Source organism: Trichosurus vulpecula, chromosome 3 (assembly GCF_011100635.1).
Source record: "Trichosurus vulpecula isolate mTriVul1 chromosome 3, mTriVul1.pri, whole genome shotgun sequence".
NCBI lineage: Eukaryota > Metazoa > Chordata > Mammalia > Diprotodontia > Phalangeridae > Trichosurus > Trichosurus vulpecula.
This window is the reverse complement of record NC_050575.1, coordinates 199,062,979-199,080,694: the sequence shown is the minus strand read 5'-3', so window position 1 is coordinate 199,080,694 and position 17,716 is coordinate 199,062,979. Positions and strand designations below refer to the sequence as shown.

Sequence of the window (17,716 nt, the reverse complement as noted above, 5' to 3'; positions counted from 1 at the left end):
GGTTGATAGGGAAATATGTTTTGCATGATTTCACATGTATAATTATTATCAAACTGACTGCCTTCTCAAGGAAGAGGAAGAATTTGGAACTCAAAAATTAAAAAAAAAATGATTGTTAGGGGCAGCTAGGTGGTACAGTGAGTAGAGCACCAACCCTGGAGTCAGGAAGACCTGAGTTCAAATCCAGCCTCAGACACTTGACACACTTACTAGCTGTGTGACCTTGGGCAAGTCACTTAACCCCAATTGCCCTGGCTTCCCCCTCCCAAAAAAAAAAAAAGATTGTTAAAAATTGTTTTACATGTAATTGGGAAATATTTAATGAAATAAGAAAAAGTTTTTTTTTAAAAGTCTTAGCTAGAGAATTGGAAATCAAGAGGATGCCCATCAATTGGAGAATAGCCAAACCAGCTGTGATATATGATTGTGATGGAATATTATTGTGCTATAAGAAATGACAAGCAGGAAAACCTGGAAAGACTTACATGAACTGATGCAAAATGAAGTGAGCAGAACCAGGAGGACACTGTACACAGTAACAGCAATGTTGTATGATGAAGACCTGTGAATGACTTAGCTATCCTCAGCAATACAATGATCTAAGACAACCCCAAAGGATTGATGAAGAAGCGTGCTACCCTCCCTCCAGAGAAAGAACTGATTCTGTCTGAATAGACTGAAGTGTGCTATTTTTCACTTTCTTTTTTTCATTTTTTTTAGAGTCATCTTGTACAAAATGACTAATATGGAAATGTTTTACATGACTGCCTATGTATAAACTATATTGGATTGCTTACCGTCTCAGGGAAGGGGAAAGGGAGGAAGGGATAGAATTTGGAACTTGAAACTTGAAAAAAATTAAAAAATTGTTTTAGCACGTAATTGGAAAAAAAATAAAACATCATTTAAAAAAAGTTTTAGCTAAGCAAAACTGCTAAGAATGGGCTTCCCAACTAACAGAGACCTGAGTTGATGAGCAGTCTGGAGGATTTCAGGATAGCCTGTATGTCTTTAGTCCACCTACTTTGTAATCCTTCTAAGGAAGCCGGTTTTCTAAACAAAGTGAATGTTAAAAATGATTTACACATAAGTGGGAAATATTTTAATGAAATAAAAATATATTTAAAAATGAAAACAAGATAAGCAATGGCATATAAAATCTTCTCCCTTCTGCCTCTAAATCTAATAGATCAGGGTAGAGAATCTTATCAGTAAAGGCACTGGACTCAGAATCAAGGGACTAATTGAACTCCCAGTTGTATGACCTTGAACAAATTCCACCACCTCTCCAAGCTTCAGCCTCCTCATCTGTAAAATGGGGATGATGGCCATATAATCACTATCTTCTTTCCAGGACTGTTAGGAGAAAGGCATTCTGTAAACTTTAAAATTCAACAGAAATGTGAGCTCTCCTAACGTCCTCCCTCCCTTTAGCCTTCTCTCCCTACTGCTTCCACTTCTATCGCCCATCCCAATTGTCCCCAGGATCTGGGATGCTCGGCTCCACCACAGCAGGGACTAAAGAGTCAAGAAAGACCACTGGCAAGAGTCTGATCCTCCTCTGAGGGAGGATTCAGGTGGCTACGACTTCCTAGAATTCCTGAGTCCTTTGTTCTTTAAAATTTAGCTGTGTGTAGACTTTCCTGATTTCCTCTCCAACTAAGACTGTCCTCCCTCTCAAACTACCTTCATTTAGCTACTTTGTGTATGCATGTATGTATGTATTGATAAGCTTTATACTTATGTTGTCTATATTTTCATATATATATTCACATCTCCTCCATTAAGCTCCTTCGGAGAAGGCGTTGTTTCATTCTTTGCACTCGTATCCCCAGTACATAGCACAGTGACCTGGCATATGGTACACATTTAATGAACATTTGCTGACTAACTGATCATTGCGGAGGCAGGCCCTTAGCTCTGCTGAGAACTAGGGTCATAGCATGACACACTGAGAGGTCTTCAGGGACAAAGGTGCTTATGTCGGCCTGCGTCTGTGTCTGGGACAGGCTCAAAAAGCAGAAGTCGGGAGGGATCCTGACACGGGCTGTCAAAGTTCCCTCTTTACACCTGGAGAGTTAAAGGCTAAAACAGTAAAAGGAGACATTGGCTATTATAAGTCATTAAGACATTTGTTAAGGCGAGGTCCGGTAGGGGGAAGAATCATCTCATAGGATTTAAGCTCATAGTACTTAAAACTGAAAGATGCTTGGACTCATTTAGACCAACCCCCTCAACAAACAGATAAGTAAACTGAGCCCTGGAGGGGGAAAGTGACCCCGCTTAATGATATCAGGAAATTAATTTAACCTTTGTGTCTCAGTTTCCTTATCTGCTAAATGGCGACACTGCCACCAGCCTTTCCTAGACCTCATAAGAAATTCTAAAGTACACCACAAGCAGAAATGACTCTTACAAAGGAAAAGGGAGTTCCCTCTCAGTTACCCAGGCCTGCTACCTCGGGGCCTTCCTTGACTCCTCACATGAACTCACCCCACATATCCCATCTGCTGCTAGGTCTTGTCCTACCTTCACAGCCTCTCTCCTATGTCCCCTTCTCTCCACTCAAACCTCACCTCCCACCCAAGGTGTATCTTCTCTCCTCTCTACTACTGCAAGAAACTTCTAATTGTTCTGCCTGGGGACTCCTGTGTGATAATACTTGAAAACCCCCAGCCCCTTAGGCTTATCCCCTAGAACCTAGAGAAAAGGAGTCAGTTATCCTCTGGGTACCAGGCCTTCCAGTGGGAGTGAGAACTGGGGAAGCAGCTCCAGAGGGGTTGATACATTTATAGTAAGTTACAATATAGTTTCTGTCCTGGATTTTTAAACTGTAAAACTGTGAAATTCAGAGTAGTGTTTGTAAGAAAGAGTGAAATAAAATAAGATTAATTTAAAAAAAGACTCTACCCAAGCCAGATTTTATCAGTTTTTACAAAGGGTATTTACCAAGTGGCTATAGCAAGGATAGTTGTTACAGAAATATCTTGCCCCGCCCCCTGAGGCCCTTCCCCCCCAACCAGGAATACAGTCTTCTCTTTCTCTTCTCTCTCTCTCTCTCTCTCTCTCTCTCTCTCTCTCTCTCTCTCTCTCTCTCTCTCCTCCCACCCCCCACAGGAGAGCTTGCTCACACTTAGGGAACACTTGTGGCCAAAGAGTAAAAGTCACAGCTCCAAGAAGCCTGTGCCTTCAGTATTTGCCTTCACTGAGGTGAACAGAGTAAGTCACTTAACTGGCTCGGTGATCTCATCTGTAGAAAGGGGCCAATAATAGCACCTAAGTTACAGGGTTGTTGTTAAAGATCAAATAGTACTTGTAAAGCTTTCTGCAAACTTTAAAGCTCTTATATAAATGCTAGCTATTATTATCATTTTTATTATTCTCAATCCTTTGATCCAGGAGTCTCTCTTCCGGCCATGTAAATAAACATCTTACTTCAGTCAACAAGAAAAAAAAAAAGCCAGTTCCCTGACTAAGGCTACAAAATGCCCAAGGTCCCTTTAATGGGGGAAGGGAGAACAGGCAGACAGACCTTTCTTTGTCCCCAGCTGGGGGCAGTAAATAGAATGCAGTCAATGCAGGCAGCCACAACCAAGGAGGACTGGACAACAGAGGCTCAGCGGCCCCTCTTCGATCCCTAAGGCCTGGCCTTTCCAAGCTTTCCAGCAATCTCCTACGGGGTGCCTCGGTGGGGGTGGGGTGGAAAGAGGAAGAGTCAGAGATAAAGGACAGGAAATGTTGGTTCTTGACTCTGCCACTAACTCAGGATGACTTTGGGCAACCCATGTGTCCTCTGTTAAACAATGGGATTGGCTTAGAGGATCTCTAAGGAGCCCAGCAACTCTCAATAGTGGACATTCTCCGGTCCGTTCAGGGGGGTCTTCTGCCCCAGTCACAGGATCTTAGATTTGAAGCTCTCTCAGCTGTCACTTAACCAGTGAAGAAACTGAGCCCCAGAAAAAAGGAAGTGACTTGCTCAAAGTTATACACAATAGTGACAGAACTATGACAGAAACCCAGATCTTGGGATTCCCAGCCCCTGGTGCCACTGTCTCTAGCCTCTTGTCAGCTCATCCTCCAGCATGAAGGAACTGAAAAACACCCTAACCAGGAGCTGGCAGCTATTGGGGATTCTGGTACCAGGAAGAAAGATGTAGCCCAAAGGGGCCCCATATTAAAATGAGGCAGGGAGGGAAGCCTTCAATGGGCAGAACTTGTCTTCTTCACACCCCCAATACGAAAGAACCACTTATACCTGGGAGGGTGGGGGGAGGTTTTGAGCCTGGATCCCCTTATCCTGAGCCCCAGGAAAGGTGGGCAGGAAGAATCAAAATCCTCCAGTTGCCAAATACATGGCAGAAATTGGAAGGCACAGAAAGAACAAGGGAGAGATGGGATATGAATGTATCCTGAAGAAACACTGAAGATTTCAGGGGTGGAGGAAGAAGAGAAAAATTATCTTGATACCAGAGATAGGATTGTTCAACATCCCCCTCCCCTCAATCACATCCTGAATATGATGTTTGATTAATTTTACTAAAACACAGTCCAATTATGCCTAAGTGATGTTTAGCTCCCCACCCATTTAAAATGGTAAAAATGACAACTTACATTTTAAAAATGTTGTAAAATTTACAAAATACCTTCTTTATAACAACAAGTTAATACAAGCATCAGTTCCATTTAACTGATGAGAAAACAAAAGCTCATTGAGGTTAAATTATTTGATCTGCCCAGGGTCACACAGCTAGTAAAGAGAGCTGATTCCACAGCCCACACTTGATTTCACATCTGGACTTCCTGGACATAAGGGCCTGTGGCCCTTCAGGCAGGGCTCTGCCCTCCACACCACTAAACTGCTTAAGAGCACAGCTGAGTGGAAAGAGATCTTATAAGTCCTCTGGGCCCCTCCCTTCATTGGCAGAGACAGAAACAGATTCTGAGGGGAACTGATTGGCCTGGGGTCACATGGCTAGTTGGAGGTACAGCTGCGACTCAAACCAGTCTCCTGACCAACATGCCGGAGGGTGTTTGGGTTTTTTTTTTAACTACCTCTCATCCAAATATGATTAAGTTCTAAATGACCATACTGGTGTGGGTGTATAAATGTTGTTTTCAGAGCATTTATCTTTTTCCTCAATTGAATTGTGGGCTTCAAGAGAGCAATGACTGCATATTCTCTCTGTGGTACCCAGGACAGGACTGGACAGGCAGCTAGTATAAAGATGTGCTGCTTCATTAAACTTCTCTGACTGCTAGATATGGAGTCAGGGAACATGGCTCTGACACAAACACTAACTTACAGCGTTATCTTGAGCAACACATCTCTGGATATCAGCTTCCTCCTCTGTAAGATGAGGGGATGGCACTAGAAGACTTCTAGTCCCATCTAGCTTTAAATTCTGTGATCCCTTGAAAGAGTTATGAGCACTGGAAGGGGCTTCTGACTTAGCTGGGACAGACTATTTACTTAAACCTTACTAAGAACTGGGGCTATCCCTTCAATCCAGGTAGATAAACTGGTGAAGGTCCTGCAGGGCCCTGGCCCAAAGCTGGGAGAGAGGCCAGGGCAGGGCGGACCTCACCTCCTTGTGCCAAGCCCTCTGGGAGATGGCCAGGGGCCAGGCCTTGCTTCTGCATGAGGCAGCCCGGTGTAAAACTTTCATTATCTGACTATTTAAATCATACTCATTAATGGGCATCTTGGGGCCTCTTGGAATGCTCCAATTCAGAAAGGACTTCCTTTCCTGTGGCCTGGAGAGTATGACTTCCTTTCTTATCCACCCAAAAGAGGTGAGGAGGATGCAAGAAGGACAGGAAGATGGGTGCCTTTGGATCCAGCCAGGCCTCTGTCAGGGCCTGCTGCTAGCCATGGCCAGTTTCCTACCCAGAACTCCATGGATCCACTGATTAGTCTCCAAATGGTTCAAACAGTTCAGGCTGCACCACTCTTCAGGTATTGCTTCCCTGATTCCATAGCTTCCTCCAGACCATTAAAAAGCATCTTTGTAGCACAAAGCTATCCTGTGTAATCAGAACAATTTCGGGAACTTCAGAGGGCAGTCTAATAAGACCACAAGCTGCTCTATACTTGCAATACTCAACTCCTCTCCCCCCAACATCAACCAAAGCTCTGTAGCAGAGAGAAAAAAAACCTGGACTAGAAGTCAGATGATGGTGGGTTCAAGTCCCAGCTGTCGCTTACAGTGTAACCTTCAGCAAGTCAACTTTACTCCTCTGAGCCTCAGTTTCTTCATCTGTGAAACAGGGACAATATTTGCATTGCCACTTCACCGGCAATAGTGAGGACTAAATGAGATAATATACATGAAAATGTTTTAAAACTGGAAACTGCTACGTAATAGTGAGGAATTTTGTGACTACCAAGGACATACTTGCCCAGGCTTCTCTTTTCCATCAGTGGCTGACTAGGCAGAGAACAGACTGTAGATGGGATTTTCTAGCTGCAAGGGTTCCTTCTCCAAGTTAATCTAGTTCCCCTCACCCATCTACAACTCATCTGGTCCAAACCCCCACCCCCCCACTTAACAAATAAGGAAATAGCCTCAGAACAGGGAAGAGACTTCCCTGATCTCCCACAGGGCAAGCGGCAGGGCCAGGACCAGAATCCAGGCCTGTGACCCTTCGGGCAGGGTTCTGCCCTCTACAGCCTGTACAACAGGCTGGATACTCTGTACAGTATAAAATTTATAACTACTGCTGGGGGAGGGGATGTAACTGTTCCTGCCCCAAAAGAAGCAGTGTTAGAGAAATCCAGAGAGCACCAGTATGTCAGGTGAGGACTTGAAGTCTTGGCGTTACCACTTACTAGCCATATAATCCTGGACAAATCACTTCAACTCTGGGCCTTTGTTCCTCCACCTTCTATATGGGGACAATGACATTTATAGCACCCATCTCACAGGCTTGTTGTGAGGAAAGTGTTTTGTAAACTTTAGAGCAATATAGAAATGAGATTAGATAGAGATGGAGGGGGCAGCCCTGGGAAAGGGAAAGGGGTACATTGAGACATAGTGTTGTGCAGTCAAAAGAGCCCTGGACTTGCAATAGTAGACCTGGGTTTGGACCCTGGCTCATCAACTTACCAGCGGTGTGACTCTGGGTAAGTAACATAAACTTTTGGGGCTTCAGTTTCCCTTCTGTGAAATGGAGACTAAAAAACTCTATACCATCTCCTTCATCAGACCATTGGGAAGAATCTGTATTGTAAATCTGAAAGCACCATAGGAATTGGAGTAGTTATCCATAACAGAACTAAAGCTACCCTCAGCAATGACAAGGCTTTTTACTCTCTGAGAAACACACAACCCTCCCCCAACCAGGTCCTGACAAATCCCTGCCTAGGAAAAGACTCTCTGAGTCTCTAAGGGGAAGGGGCAGATCATTTGACCTTAAAGGTCCCTGCCAGCTCCACACCAGTCACCCTCTAGGGCAGGGCCCAGTGGCCCCTCAACCCCACCAAGCTGAGTGAGTTCCTTAGCCTCATGTCAAGATCATCATCATTCCTTAGCTTCAGAGGAGGCCTCAGTATTGCACCTCTGCTTGGCTGAGTGCCCCGACTCTGGAGAGGCACCTGATTCCAGAATATGATGTACTTATTGGGGCAGAAGGGACAGGCCCTGTGACTTCTTTGGAGAGTGTAGAGACCTGCGTCTTCCTCTACTTGCCTCCCCCTCACATTCAGTCTAATCCTGGCAGCTACACAGATAAGGCTTGACAATTCACTGATAATACTGTTTGAACAGGCCTTAATCAATCAGAATAGCTGCCCTGAGATTCTGTGTCAACACTGCCTAGAAATTAATGACAGGCCACTTAAACACGGACCAGGGGATCAGCCGGGGAGCCCAGGCTGGGGTGAACTGGAACAGGGCAGTCATGAGCCCTGAAAGGTTAATGGGACTTCCAAAAACTACAGGCCTTTCCTTATCTCACCCTTCCACCACACTCCCTCCAAAAGCCCAGGCATAGGCCCCAGTAGCTTAAATTAGTCGGATTATGTGGTATCAGCTTAGGCTGACAAGAAGCTTTTTAATGGGATTGGGAAGGCCAGAGCTCAATGGACAAGAAAAAGTGTGGGGGCTGGGGGTGGGGTGAGGGGGGCACAATATCAACAACTGCTCCATAAGGGAGGTTCATTGGGTACCCTCTGCTGAATGAAGCTGTGGACCCTTTGAAGAGGAGCAAACAGCTGACTCCAGAGTTGTAGGCCAGGAGGTTTAAATATTACCAGGGCTGCCAAGATCTACCTGAATCTAATACCTCCTCAGCATGCTAAAGAGAAAAAAAATGCTGGGCTTGTAATCAGAAGATTCTTGTCCTGACTCAACCACTAACAACTGTAAGTGACTTGGGGAAAGCAATTTCTTCTCTTTGGGCCTCAGTTTCTCCCTCTGCTCAGTGAAGGAGAGGAGCCAGATGAGCTTCATCTAAGGTCCCTTCCAGTTCTGAAATTCTAGGATTCCATAACCTTAGAACTTTCCTAGAGCAGGTAAAGGCTTGGGGAGAAGAATTTTCTGGAGGCTGGAAAAAAAAAATCATCTCCAGAGGGCTCCCATGCAGATAGCTCAATCCCAATAACACACATGAACTACAACAGTTCACATTTATATAGGACCATAAACCTAGGGCTGGAAAGGACCTTAGAGGCCATCCAATTCAATCCTCAGTTTACAGATGAAGAACCTAAGGCCAGAGAGTTTTAAGTGATTTGCCCAAAGATACAAAGGCAGCAAGTAGCCGAGCTGGGGCTAATTCCAGCACTCTTTTCATTGTACCAGCTGCCACTGCCACTGTACATGTGTATACACACACACACACACACACACACAAACACACCCTCTCATGAGGCAAGAGGTACAAATATAGACCAGAACACTAAGTGGAAAAGTGATGTGTGTGCTTTGGGTCACATAGCTACTAAGCGTCTGGACCAGTTTTTTGAATTTTTTTTTTTTTTTACAACTAAGCCATGCTGGTGTTGCCTATGCTTTCAAAGACACCTAGGTGCCAGAGTTGCCAGTAGCCAGAAGGCAGACCATCAGAAGGCCACTCTTAGGTACATGTTCCCAGTCTCCAACCACTATGAGGAGAGTTTGGGAAGCCACTCCCAGGAGGAGCTAAAGGCTCCCTGATTTGTCTTTGATAGGCCCGAAATAGTCAGCTCAGGAATAAGAATCCAGAAGTGCCCAGATAACTGTGTGAGGCAGCTGTGGGCATTCCCGCTGACCATTCTCTGCTGTCAATTGAGGGAGCAAAGGCTGCTGGTGCAGTTCTAGGTCACCTTCAGAGGCGATTAGACTTGTAAGGGTTGAAGGGACTCCAGGTATTTCTTTGGAATCCTTAATGCATAAGAGTGCCAAGTCCACACTGACCAGAGACAGTGATGGATGGTCGTGGGATCATAAAAACTAGAGCTAGAATAGATTTAATTTAATTCAATAAATATTTCTTAAGTGCTTACTATGTACTGGGCAGTATGCTAAGCACTTGGGGGTATGAAAAGAGGCAAAAGACAGTCCCTGCCCTAGAGAAGGTTATAATATAAATGGAGAAACAACATGCAAACAAATATATACAAAGCAAGCTATACACCATTTTGAAAAACAATTTGGAACTGTGCCCAAAGGGCTATCACACTGTGCATATCCTTTGACAAAACCACTACTAGTCTGTATCCCAAAGAGATCAAAGAAAAAGGAAAAGGACTCATATTGAGAGAAATGATTATTAATAACCAATATCTTGGGGAGATTCAGAGGTCTTCTTCTTTTCTAGATTCCTCATTTTCAAAAGTTCAGTTTTCTTGAAGGAAATTACTGATAATGAGATTGCACTGACTCTCCCTAGATCTTGGTCAGATCCTACCAACCTACCCAACCTAGCAAGTAATTTAATCTACGGTGAGAAAGCTCATTATGTTCTACTCAAGCTTAGGTGGAGACAGATCCTTTTGTCTAGACAGTTTAAGGCTTTAGGTGGTCTAGTAGAGAGAATTTCTCTGTGCAAGTATCGCCCAGGATGCAGTGGCAGGATGGCACCCTTTTCAAGTTAAGGTCTTTAACAGGTTTCTGTTTGACTGAGGCAATGCCCATTCAGGGCATATTAACTTGCATGTCTTGGCATCACCTCCTTCATGTCCTCTTTGAGAAGGAAGGACAAACAGCAATCTCTATGATTAGAAAAGGAACTGCCCACTGGAGACCATATTGGAACTGGCCAGTTGGGCAACACATCTATCTGTCTGTCTGTCTGCCAGCTTTCCCTTCCTTTCTCTCTGTCCAAATTAAGGTATTACACCCTAACCTACAGGTACTCTGCCCAAAAGGAATGTAGATTTTAATCTCTAAAACTATTTTCCCCCTCTTAAAGACCAGCCTTAACCCCAAATCACTGGGCTCTCATAGACTGGCCAACAATAGGTCCTAGACCAAGCCCTACTTGGTCACTGTTTGGGCCCAAACAGGCTCAGAATGAATGTAAAGAGCATTTGTTTCTGTTCTGGCCAGAAACCCTGAGGGTCTTCTCCTTCCAGTTTGATTTTTTTTTTTTTTAAATTAAAGGAGCCATTCCTTGACTCACTTCTTAAAAGAGGCCTATTCACTGAATGGGCAGTGCCTCACTCAAAGTGAGAACTTGAAAAGACCTTAGCTTAAAAAGGCCCAGGTCTCCCATTGCATCCTGGGCCACCTCCAGTCTTCCTGATCTGCGTCTGGCCACTAGACCCAGATGGCTCAGGAGGAGAAAGTGAGGCTGGTGACTCTGCACAGCCCTCCTTCACTCAAATCCAATTCAGCTGCGAGTCATGTCATCATCCCCCTGATGTCATGGTCCTCTTCAAGAACGAAGGACAAACCACAACCACACAACCTCTTCCAGAATGAAGAACAAACAGCATATAAACTGTGAGTCCACTGCCATGATTGTCTTTGGTCTAAGACAGACAGCAAAATAACCTGCTGTGCTATTAATAAAATGATTAAATTACCTAGAAACTATGTCTCTTAAACCTCTTTAAAGGTTATAGTTAGTACAAAAATATAGCATCTCTTTTTGTGATGGCAAAGAATAAGAAATTGAGGGGATGCCCGTCAATTGGGGAACGGTTGGACAAGTTAAGAGATATGATTGTGATAGAATACGATTGTGCTATAAGACTTACATGAACTAATGCAAAGAGAAGTGAGGAGAACATTTGTACACAGTAACGGCAATACTGTAACAATGGCCAACTTTGGAAGACTTGGCTACTCTGACCAAGGCAATGAACCAAGGTAATTCCAAAGGAGCCATGATGAAAAATGCTATCTACCTCTAGAGAAAGAACTGATAAACTCTGAGTATAGATTGAAACATACTTTTTTTACTTTATATTTCTTGATTTTATTATTGCTTTTTGTAATATGGCTAATATGGAAATATGTTTTGCATGACTTCCCATGTACAACTGATATCTGCTGCTTGCCATCTCAATGGATAGGGAAGGGGCAGGAGAGAGGGAGAGAGAATTTAGAACTCAGTTTTTCCCTCACTTGACAGAGAAGGAAACTGAGGCCCAGAGAAATTAACTGGCTTGCTTAATATAATACAGGAATAGTAAATAGCGGGGCCAAGATTTGAAACTTGGTCTTCTAAATCCAATGCTCTTCTCCACTAAACTATACTGAGCTAGCATCTTAACTGGGGCTGGAAATTCCTGCCTGTCAGTTGCTACCCAAGTGGCTTATCAGAATGGAACAAGTCTTTTTGCAGTACTCCACAACCAGACAACCACAACTCCTGTTTTACAAGGACCACAGAACAAGAGAGGCAGAACCTTGATCTAGTTATCCAAGGCCTCAGGTCATAAACTCAACCAGACCAATGCAGAGATAAAGAGAAAACAACCTCCTCCCAGCCCCACACCAAACACGGTACCCAAGTGACTGATCAGTTTAATAAAGCTAGTCTAACTGCACCAGTGGTCCTATCATGCCCCTCAAAAGAGAGGGAGGCAGAAAGTGGTTTAACATAAAGGCCTAGAGATAGTAAGCCTCAGAGTTGTAAAAGGATGCATTAAAGGCCTCTTTAATAGGAGATGGGAGGAAATGCATGCCTGGAGGTTACGGCTGGGCACTTACAAGTGAGTCCCAGTCCTCTCCCCTTTGGGGAAGAAGCTCACAGAATCACAGAATCTCAGAACTATGAGATCTTTGAATTCAGCTAGCCCAATTTCTTCACATGACAGACTGAAGCTGAGAAAAAAGTGACAAGTCCAAGGACACCAAGTTAATGGAAAAAACCAGGATTTGATCTAAAGCCTCCCTCTTCCAGGGCTCATTCCTCTACTATGCCATGGGTTTCTGGCCTCCTTGAGCCCCAACCAAGTCCTGCTAATTCTTCTATAATGACTATATTTTTCCCTTACTTTTCAACCCACTATCACGACCCTTGTCTGGGCCCTCATTACCACATACATGGAAAAATGCAAAAGCCTTCCAATGGTCTTTTTTTACTCTGATTCACTTTATGTCCTGCTGCAAGATAGATCTTCCTAAAGAAATGCTTACAGGATTGTAAGCTGGAAGGAACCTTCAGGGCATCGAAGTGATTGGTTTGAATTTGCAAGGTAATAGAGATTTGAACCCAGACTCTGAATCCAGTGCTCTTTCCTCTACGCTACACTGACATCTCTTTTCCAATCAATATATACTTGTTAAAACTAGCAGTCTGCCTCTCCCTCATCCTCAGACTCCCAGGCCTGAATTCTAGTCTGGCTATTCTTGAGAGGCTGGGTGCTAAATCCCCAACACGACCTGAATCCTACCTCTTTCCCTCACTCCCAGTTGAGACATCTTGAATTCAAAAGAGGATCCTGATTTGTAAGGGGAAAAGTCTAAATTCAGAAATAATCTGAAGACTAAAATGAATCAAATAGCTAGAGAGAAAAAGTTACCCAGGACAGTTTTTCTGTTTTATCTAGATAAAGGTCTTAACTTCTTGGCTCCTGTGATAGCCCAGGGCCATGAGCCTTTTATTTGATCACATTACACGACTTAGGAAAATGCTTTGCAAACCATGTTATATAAATCATTATTAGAACAAAAAGGATCTTTAGAGATCAATGAGTGCATTTTCTCTCTCTCTCCCTCTAAAGAGAGGGCCCAAAGATAGTGTATACTGATTTGTCTAGGATCACACAGTAAGTACCAGGGATAAGAATCAATGCCAGGATCCATGACGAGTCCAGTGTTCTTTTTACCACACCACTCTGCCTTTCCAAAAGCATGCTTCTCCACCCCCTCCCTAGCCTCCTTTCCCAGGGGCCAGCATCACATGATCCAGTATACAGTTTTAGAGGTAAACACTACACACAGATTGAAGCCACACAGAAACCTCCCTTCCCCTCTCCCCCTGCTCAGGTGACATAAAAGTCCTGATTGGTTCATACACTCACATATTCCCAGCAGCACCAGGTGTGTGTGCTCCAGGCTGGCAAACCGCAGGAGATGGCACAGATTGAAGGCGATGAGGGAGAAGCAGAGGATCACACAGCACCATTCCTGGAGCCGCTTGCCTGTTGGGGGCATAGAGGAGAGGCTGTTGAATCAGGTACTGCCCTATGAAGGGTGGAGCACCCCCATTAGAGACCCAGACCTGAGCTGGGGATGACTGATGGATGGGAGTTCAGCCAGCACCATCTCCCCCTCAGGGTTTTGGTTATCCTCTACATCTGTCCAAGGGAGGGCTTTTGGCAGGCTTTGTTTGCTAGGAGCTAGGCAGGGTGCACTGCGGCTCCGGGAGGCTGGAAAAGAACTGGGTGTTTCCATGGAGAGGTCAGATCAAGACAGAAATCATTGCCCTTCCCACCCTGCCCCAGAGGAATACAAAGAACACCTGACTTGGTTAGCAGGCCTAGGTGTGAAACCTAGCTCTGATATTTGCCAGCTGTGTAATCTCCCTCAGGCAAGTCACAGTGACTCCCAAATCTACATCCACAGAGCTGACTGCTGTCCGGACTTCTACTACTCTATCTCCAAATGCCTACCGGATGTCTCCGCCTAGTCATCCCACCAGGCCCGCAAACTCATGCATATGCCCCTTAAAAAGAACTCCCCTTCTGGACTTTTTCTGCCAATTGTACCATAAATTCTCCAGCTGTTCTTGCACACAATAGTGTCTGTTGAACTGAAAAGTGAATTGGAATTCTTTACTCCTTCTACTGCTCTCATATCCAATCAGTAACCAAGTCCTGTTGTTTTTTAATGTCACTCCACCTGTCCCTTCTTTCCTGTCCCACTACCACTATCTTTGTCCAGGCCCTCATCACCTCATGACTGTATGTACCACTTTAATACATTCCTAATAGGTCTCCCTGAAACAATCACCTTGCACCACGCTTTCAGATAGGTCTTCCTAAAAAGGTTCAAATACTGGCTTTGCCACATATTGCCTATGTGGCCTTGGACAAGGCACCTTCCTTCTCCGGGTCTCAGTTCCCTCTTCTATTCAATGAGGGGGTTGGAATCAGTAAACAAAATTTACTCTTTGATGTAGAGAAACCACTTCAAGGTGTACACCACAAGGAGACCAAAGATAGAGGAAAAGTCTCATCTATACAATACTATTTATAGCGGAACTTTTTGTGGTAGTAAGCAACTGGAAGCAAAGTGGGTACCCTTTGACTGAGGAGTGGGTATGGCTGGCCAAACTGTGGCATGTGATCATAGCAGAATATATAAGACTGTAAGAAATGACATGTGGAGGATTCAGGGAAAGCTAGTATCAACTGAAGCAAAATGGAGCAAGCAGAACCAGAGGAATAATTTTCACAATGACCAACATGATGTCAAGGGAGACGGCACTGAAAGAAATCATAACTTGACCAATGCCCATGACCCAAGGGCTGGTGCTGATGCATGCTTCTCTCCTTTCAGAGGAGAGGTGGTTGAGCAGAGGTGTGGGATGGTCAGACATGGCTAATGTGTAGATTTGTTTTGCTTAGTGGACTTTTCTCTTTTACGTGGCAGAGTTCTGTTGAGGTGTGTGTGGGGGGCGGGAGTGGCAGGCAACTGGAGTGCAGAGAGGGAGGATCACTGGAAAGTGAAGGTAACATTAAAAACTCATCAACATGAGTACTTGAAGAATGAAAACAAATCAAGCCAACAAACATTTATAAATTCTCAGGCTGTACAAAGCTGAGGACTTTGCACATGACAATTCTGGACAAAAACCTTATTTCCTGTACTATCCTCCTCTCCCTAACTCCCCCCCCCCCCACCCCGGCCAAATTGCCTACAACCTAAATTCAAGACTTTTCATAAGATGACCCCCAAGAACAAAGACCACTTATTGATCATCTACCATATGCAAAGCACAGTGAAGGAAACAAGGACAAACAAGATATAAATTCTGCCCTCACGGCACTTATAATTCAGGAAAAAACAATTTATATTTCTATAGAATTTTCAGATTCCCAAAGCACTGTGCTCATGACAACCTTGAGAGCTAGATAGGGCAAATATTTCTATTTTGCAGATGAAGACAATGGAGCTTAAGGAGGTTTCCAGAGTCACACAGCTATCAAGGTGAGGGTTTGAATCCAGGTCTCATGACTCAAAGTCCAAGAGGTCTTCTCATTATACAAAGGTACTTCATACAAACAGCTTTAATTTAAAAACAAATTATAAGAAGCACATGGTTAGCTACCAACAAAGTGTCCTTCCAATGTTATAACTCATTTTCTCAACGATTTATCACAACAGCCCTGGAAGGTAAGTAATGAAGAAGATTCCTGTCCCAAAGAGATGAAGTGACTTGTCCTATGTCACAGAGATTTGACCCACTGAGTCAAAATCCAGTGGTCTACTAGACCACAAGACTTTTAACAATATTTCCCTACCTGTGACTGCTACAGACTGATCTGTTTTCTGTTGTCTAAATAGTCCTGTCTCTGTGTTCCTGTATAGAGTACCTTCTTCTGGTCTCTTCCTTATTTAAGTCCTACTGTTTCTCTAAGACCCAACTCAGGTCCCATCTTCTTTCACGAAGCCTCACTGAATTGATACCCAGCCTTACCCTGCCCCAATTCAGGGATCTGTCTCCACCACGATCTCTTAAAAGAATAATAACTGTATCACTCACTGGCCACTTAGTTTTTTTTTTTTTAGACTAAAACACTAAAACTTAAATACACCATAAGAAAAGAAAAAGAAACATTTTATAAACTTAAATGCAAAATAAAAGAAAAAAAGTTATGTGCACAACAGAACGTGAGAGGATTCAAAATACATAGCAATAAATTTCCATTTCAAGAAAACTATGTAATAACTACTTCTCATTGTGTTGAGAGCTGGCCATCTTTTCTTTGCTTCCTTGTAAGTTTTCTTTCGTTCTCTGCTGTGCAATTTTTACTTTGTTGTTTTTTCTCCCTTCCTCTCCCCCCTCTACAATTAAGCATGGATATGTTTATATGGAGATATATACACTTACATATATATTAACATGTACTTTACCTAACAAATTCTACTTCTGATATTTGTTTCTATATTTGTGCATATCTCTTATTTCCCATCCCTCCTGACTCCTCTACTTGACTTCTGCTACCTAGTCCTCTTATAACTTAACTTACCCCTCCTCCCCCAAGGATCTCTCCCTTATTGTGCCATTCCCATAAGTTTAAACAACCTTCTATACCCCTTTTTGACCTATTCCCTCACCCAGCCACTTAGCTTTGGCCTACCTAGTCAGTTCTACTGAATACCTTTCCAGATCACTCTAGAGATCACTCATTTGAGAGATGAGAAAACAAAGGCCCCAAAATACAGACTTAACAGAATTCTGCTCACAGAGTATCAGTGGCAAAGTTCTAGCCAGAGACCAGCTCTTGACTCCTGCTCTGTAGCTCTTTCCCTTCCTTCTATTTCAGTTCCACCTTCTTCCAGTTTCTCCATGTCTTTCATTTGTCACTTTGGAGAATTTTAATGAGTTTCTTTAACTTTTCTCACAACCCTAGCCTTTGCTATTTCATAAGTAATTCAGCTGAAGCTGGAAGAGACAAACATTCATTACATAGCACCATCAGACTCAGGTCTAAAGTAGGATGGCAAAGGGTGGCCAAGAAGCTCATCAGTGCTCAGTTTCCACGCAGAAGGACATGGTAATTCTGAGAAGGTAACTCAGAAACAGTGAGTGATTAGGAGTGATTTGAGGAGGGAGCTAGACAGACTCAGGAACCAGGAGACTGTTCCAGGGACTTAGAATAACCAGAACACTTGAGTACTTTGGCACAAAGGTTCATAAGATCTAGATCTTAAAGATCATCTAGTCCCATTTCCTCATTCTAGAGATAAGGAAACTGAGACCCAAGTTCATGCAGCTCTTGTTTGTTACCAAGAGGACCAATGACACATCATAGGTGACCCCTTGATTTGAGCATGAATTGGATCTGAGGCAGAGTTGCACAAAGCTGTCAACCTCACTCTCTCTTTCAGAGTCATCAAAGTCCAGTGGTGAGATAATAGTCAAGATAACTGGCAATGGCCCAGGATGCAGTCGATGAGTTTTCTAGGTCTTATCAAGCTCTAAGCACTCCACAGCACGTGTTTCAGCGGCCACTGGGATGAATTGTTCTCATCTATCGATTCCACAGGGAGAACTGGGGGTCCTTCATATGCTTGGGGTAGATATTCCCCTAACTCACCGATGGGTTTGAGAC

General features: G+C 43.8%; 1 protein-coding gene across 1 annotated transcript in view; it reads right to left on the bottom strand.

Annotated features, from left to right (window-relative positions):
- The window catches only part of LOC118841475 (plasmanylethanolamine desaturase-like), a 40,369-nt gene that overhangs the window by 15,996 nt on the left and 6,657 nt on the right, over nucleotides 1-17,716 (bottom strand). The window contains exon 2 of the mRNA XM_036748911.1: nucleotides 13,457-13,576. Coding sequence (XP_036604806.1) covers nucleotides 13,457-13,576 — 120 coding nt within the window. The remainder of the gene's footprint in view (nucleotides 1-13,456; nucleotides 13,577-17,716) is intronic.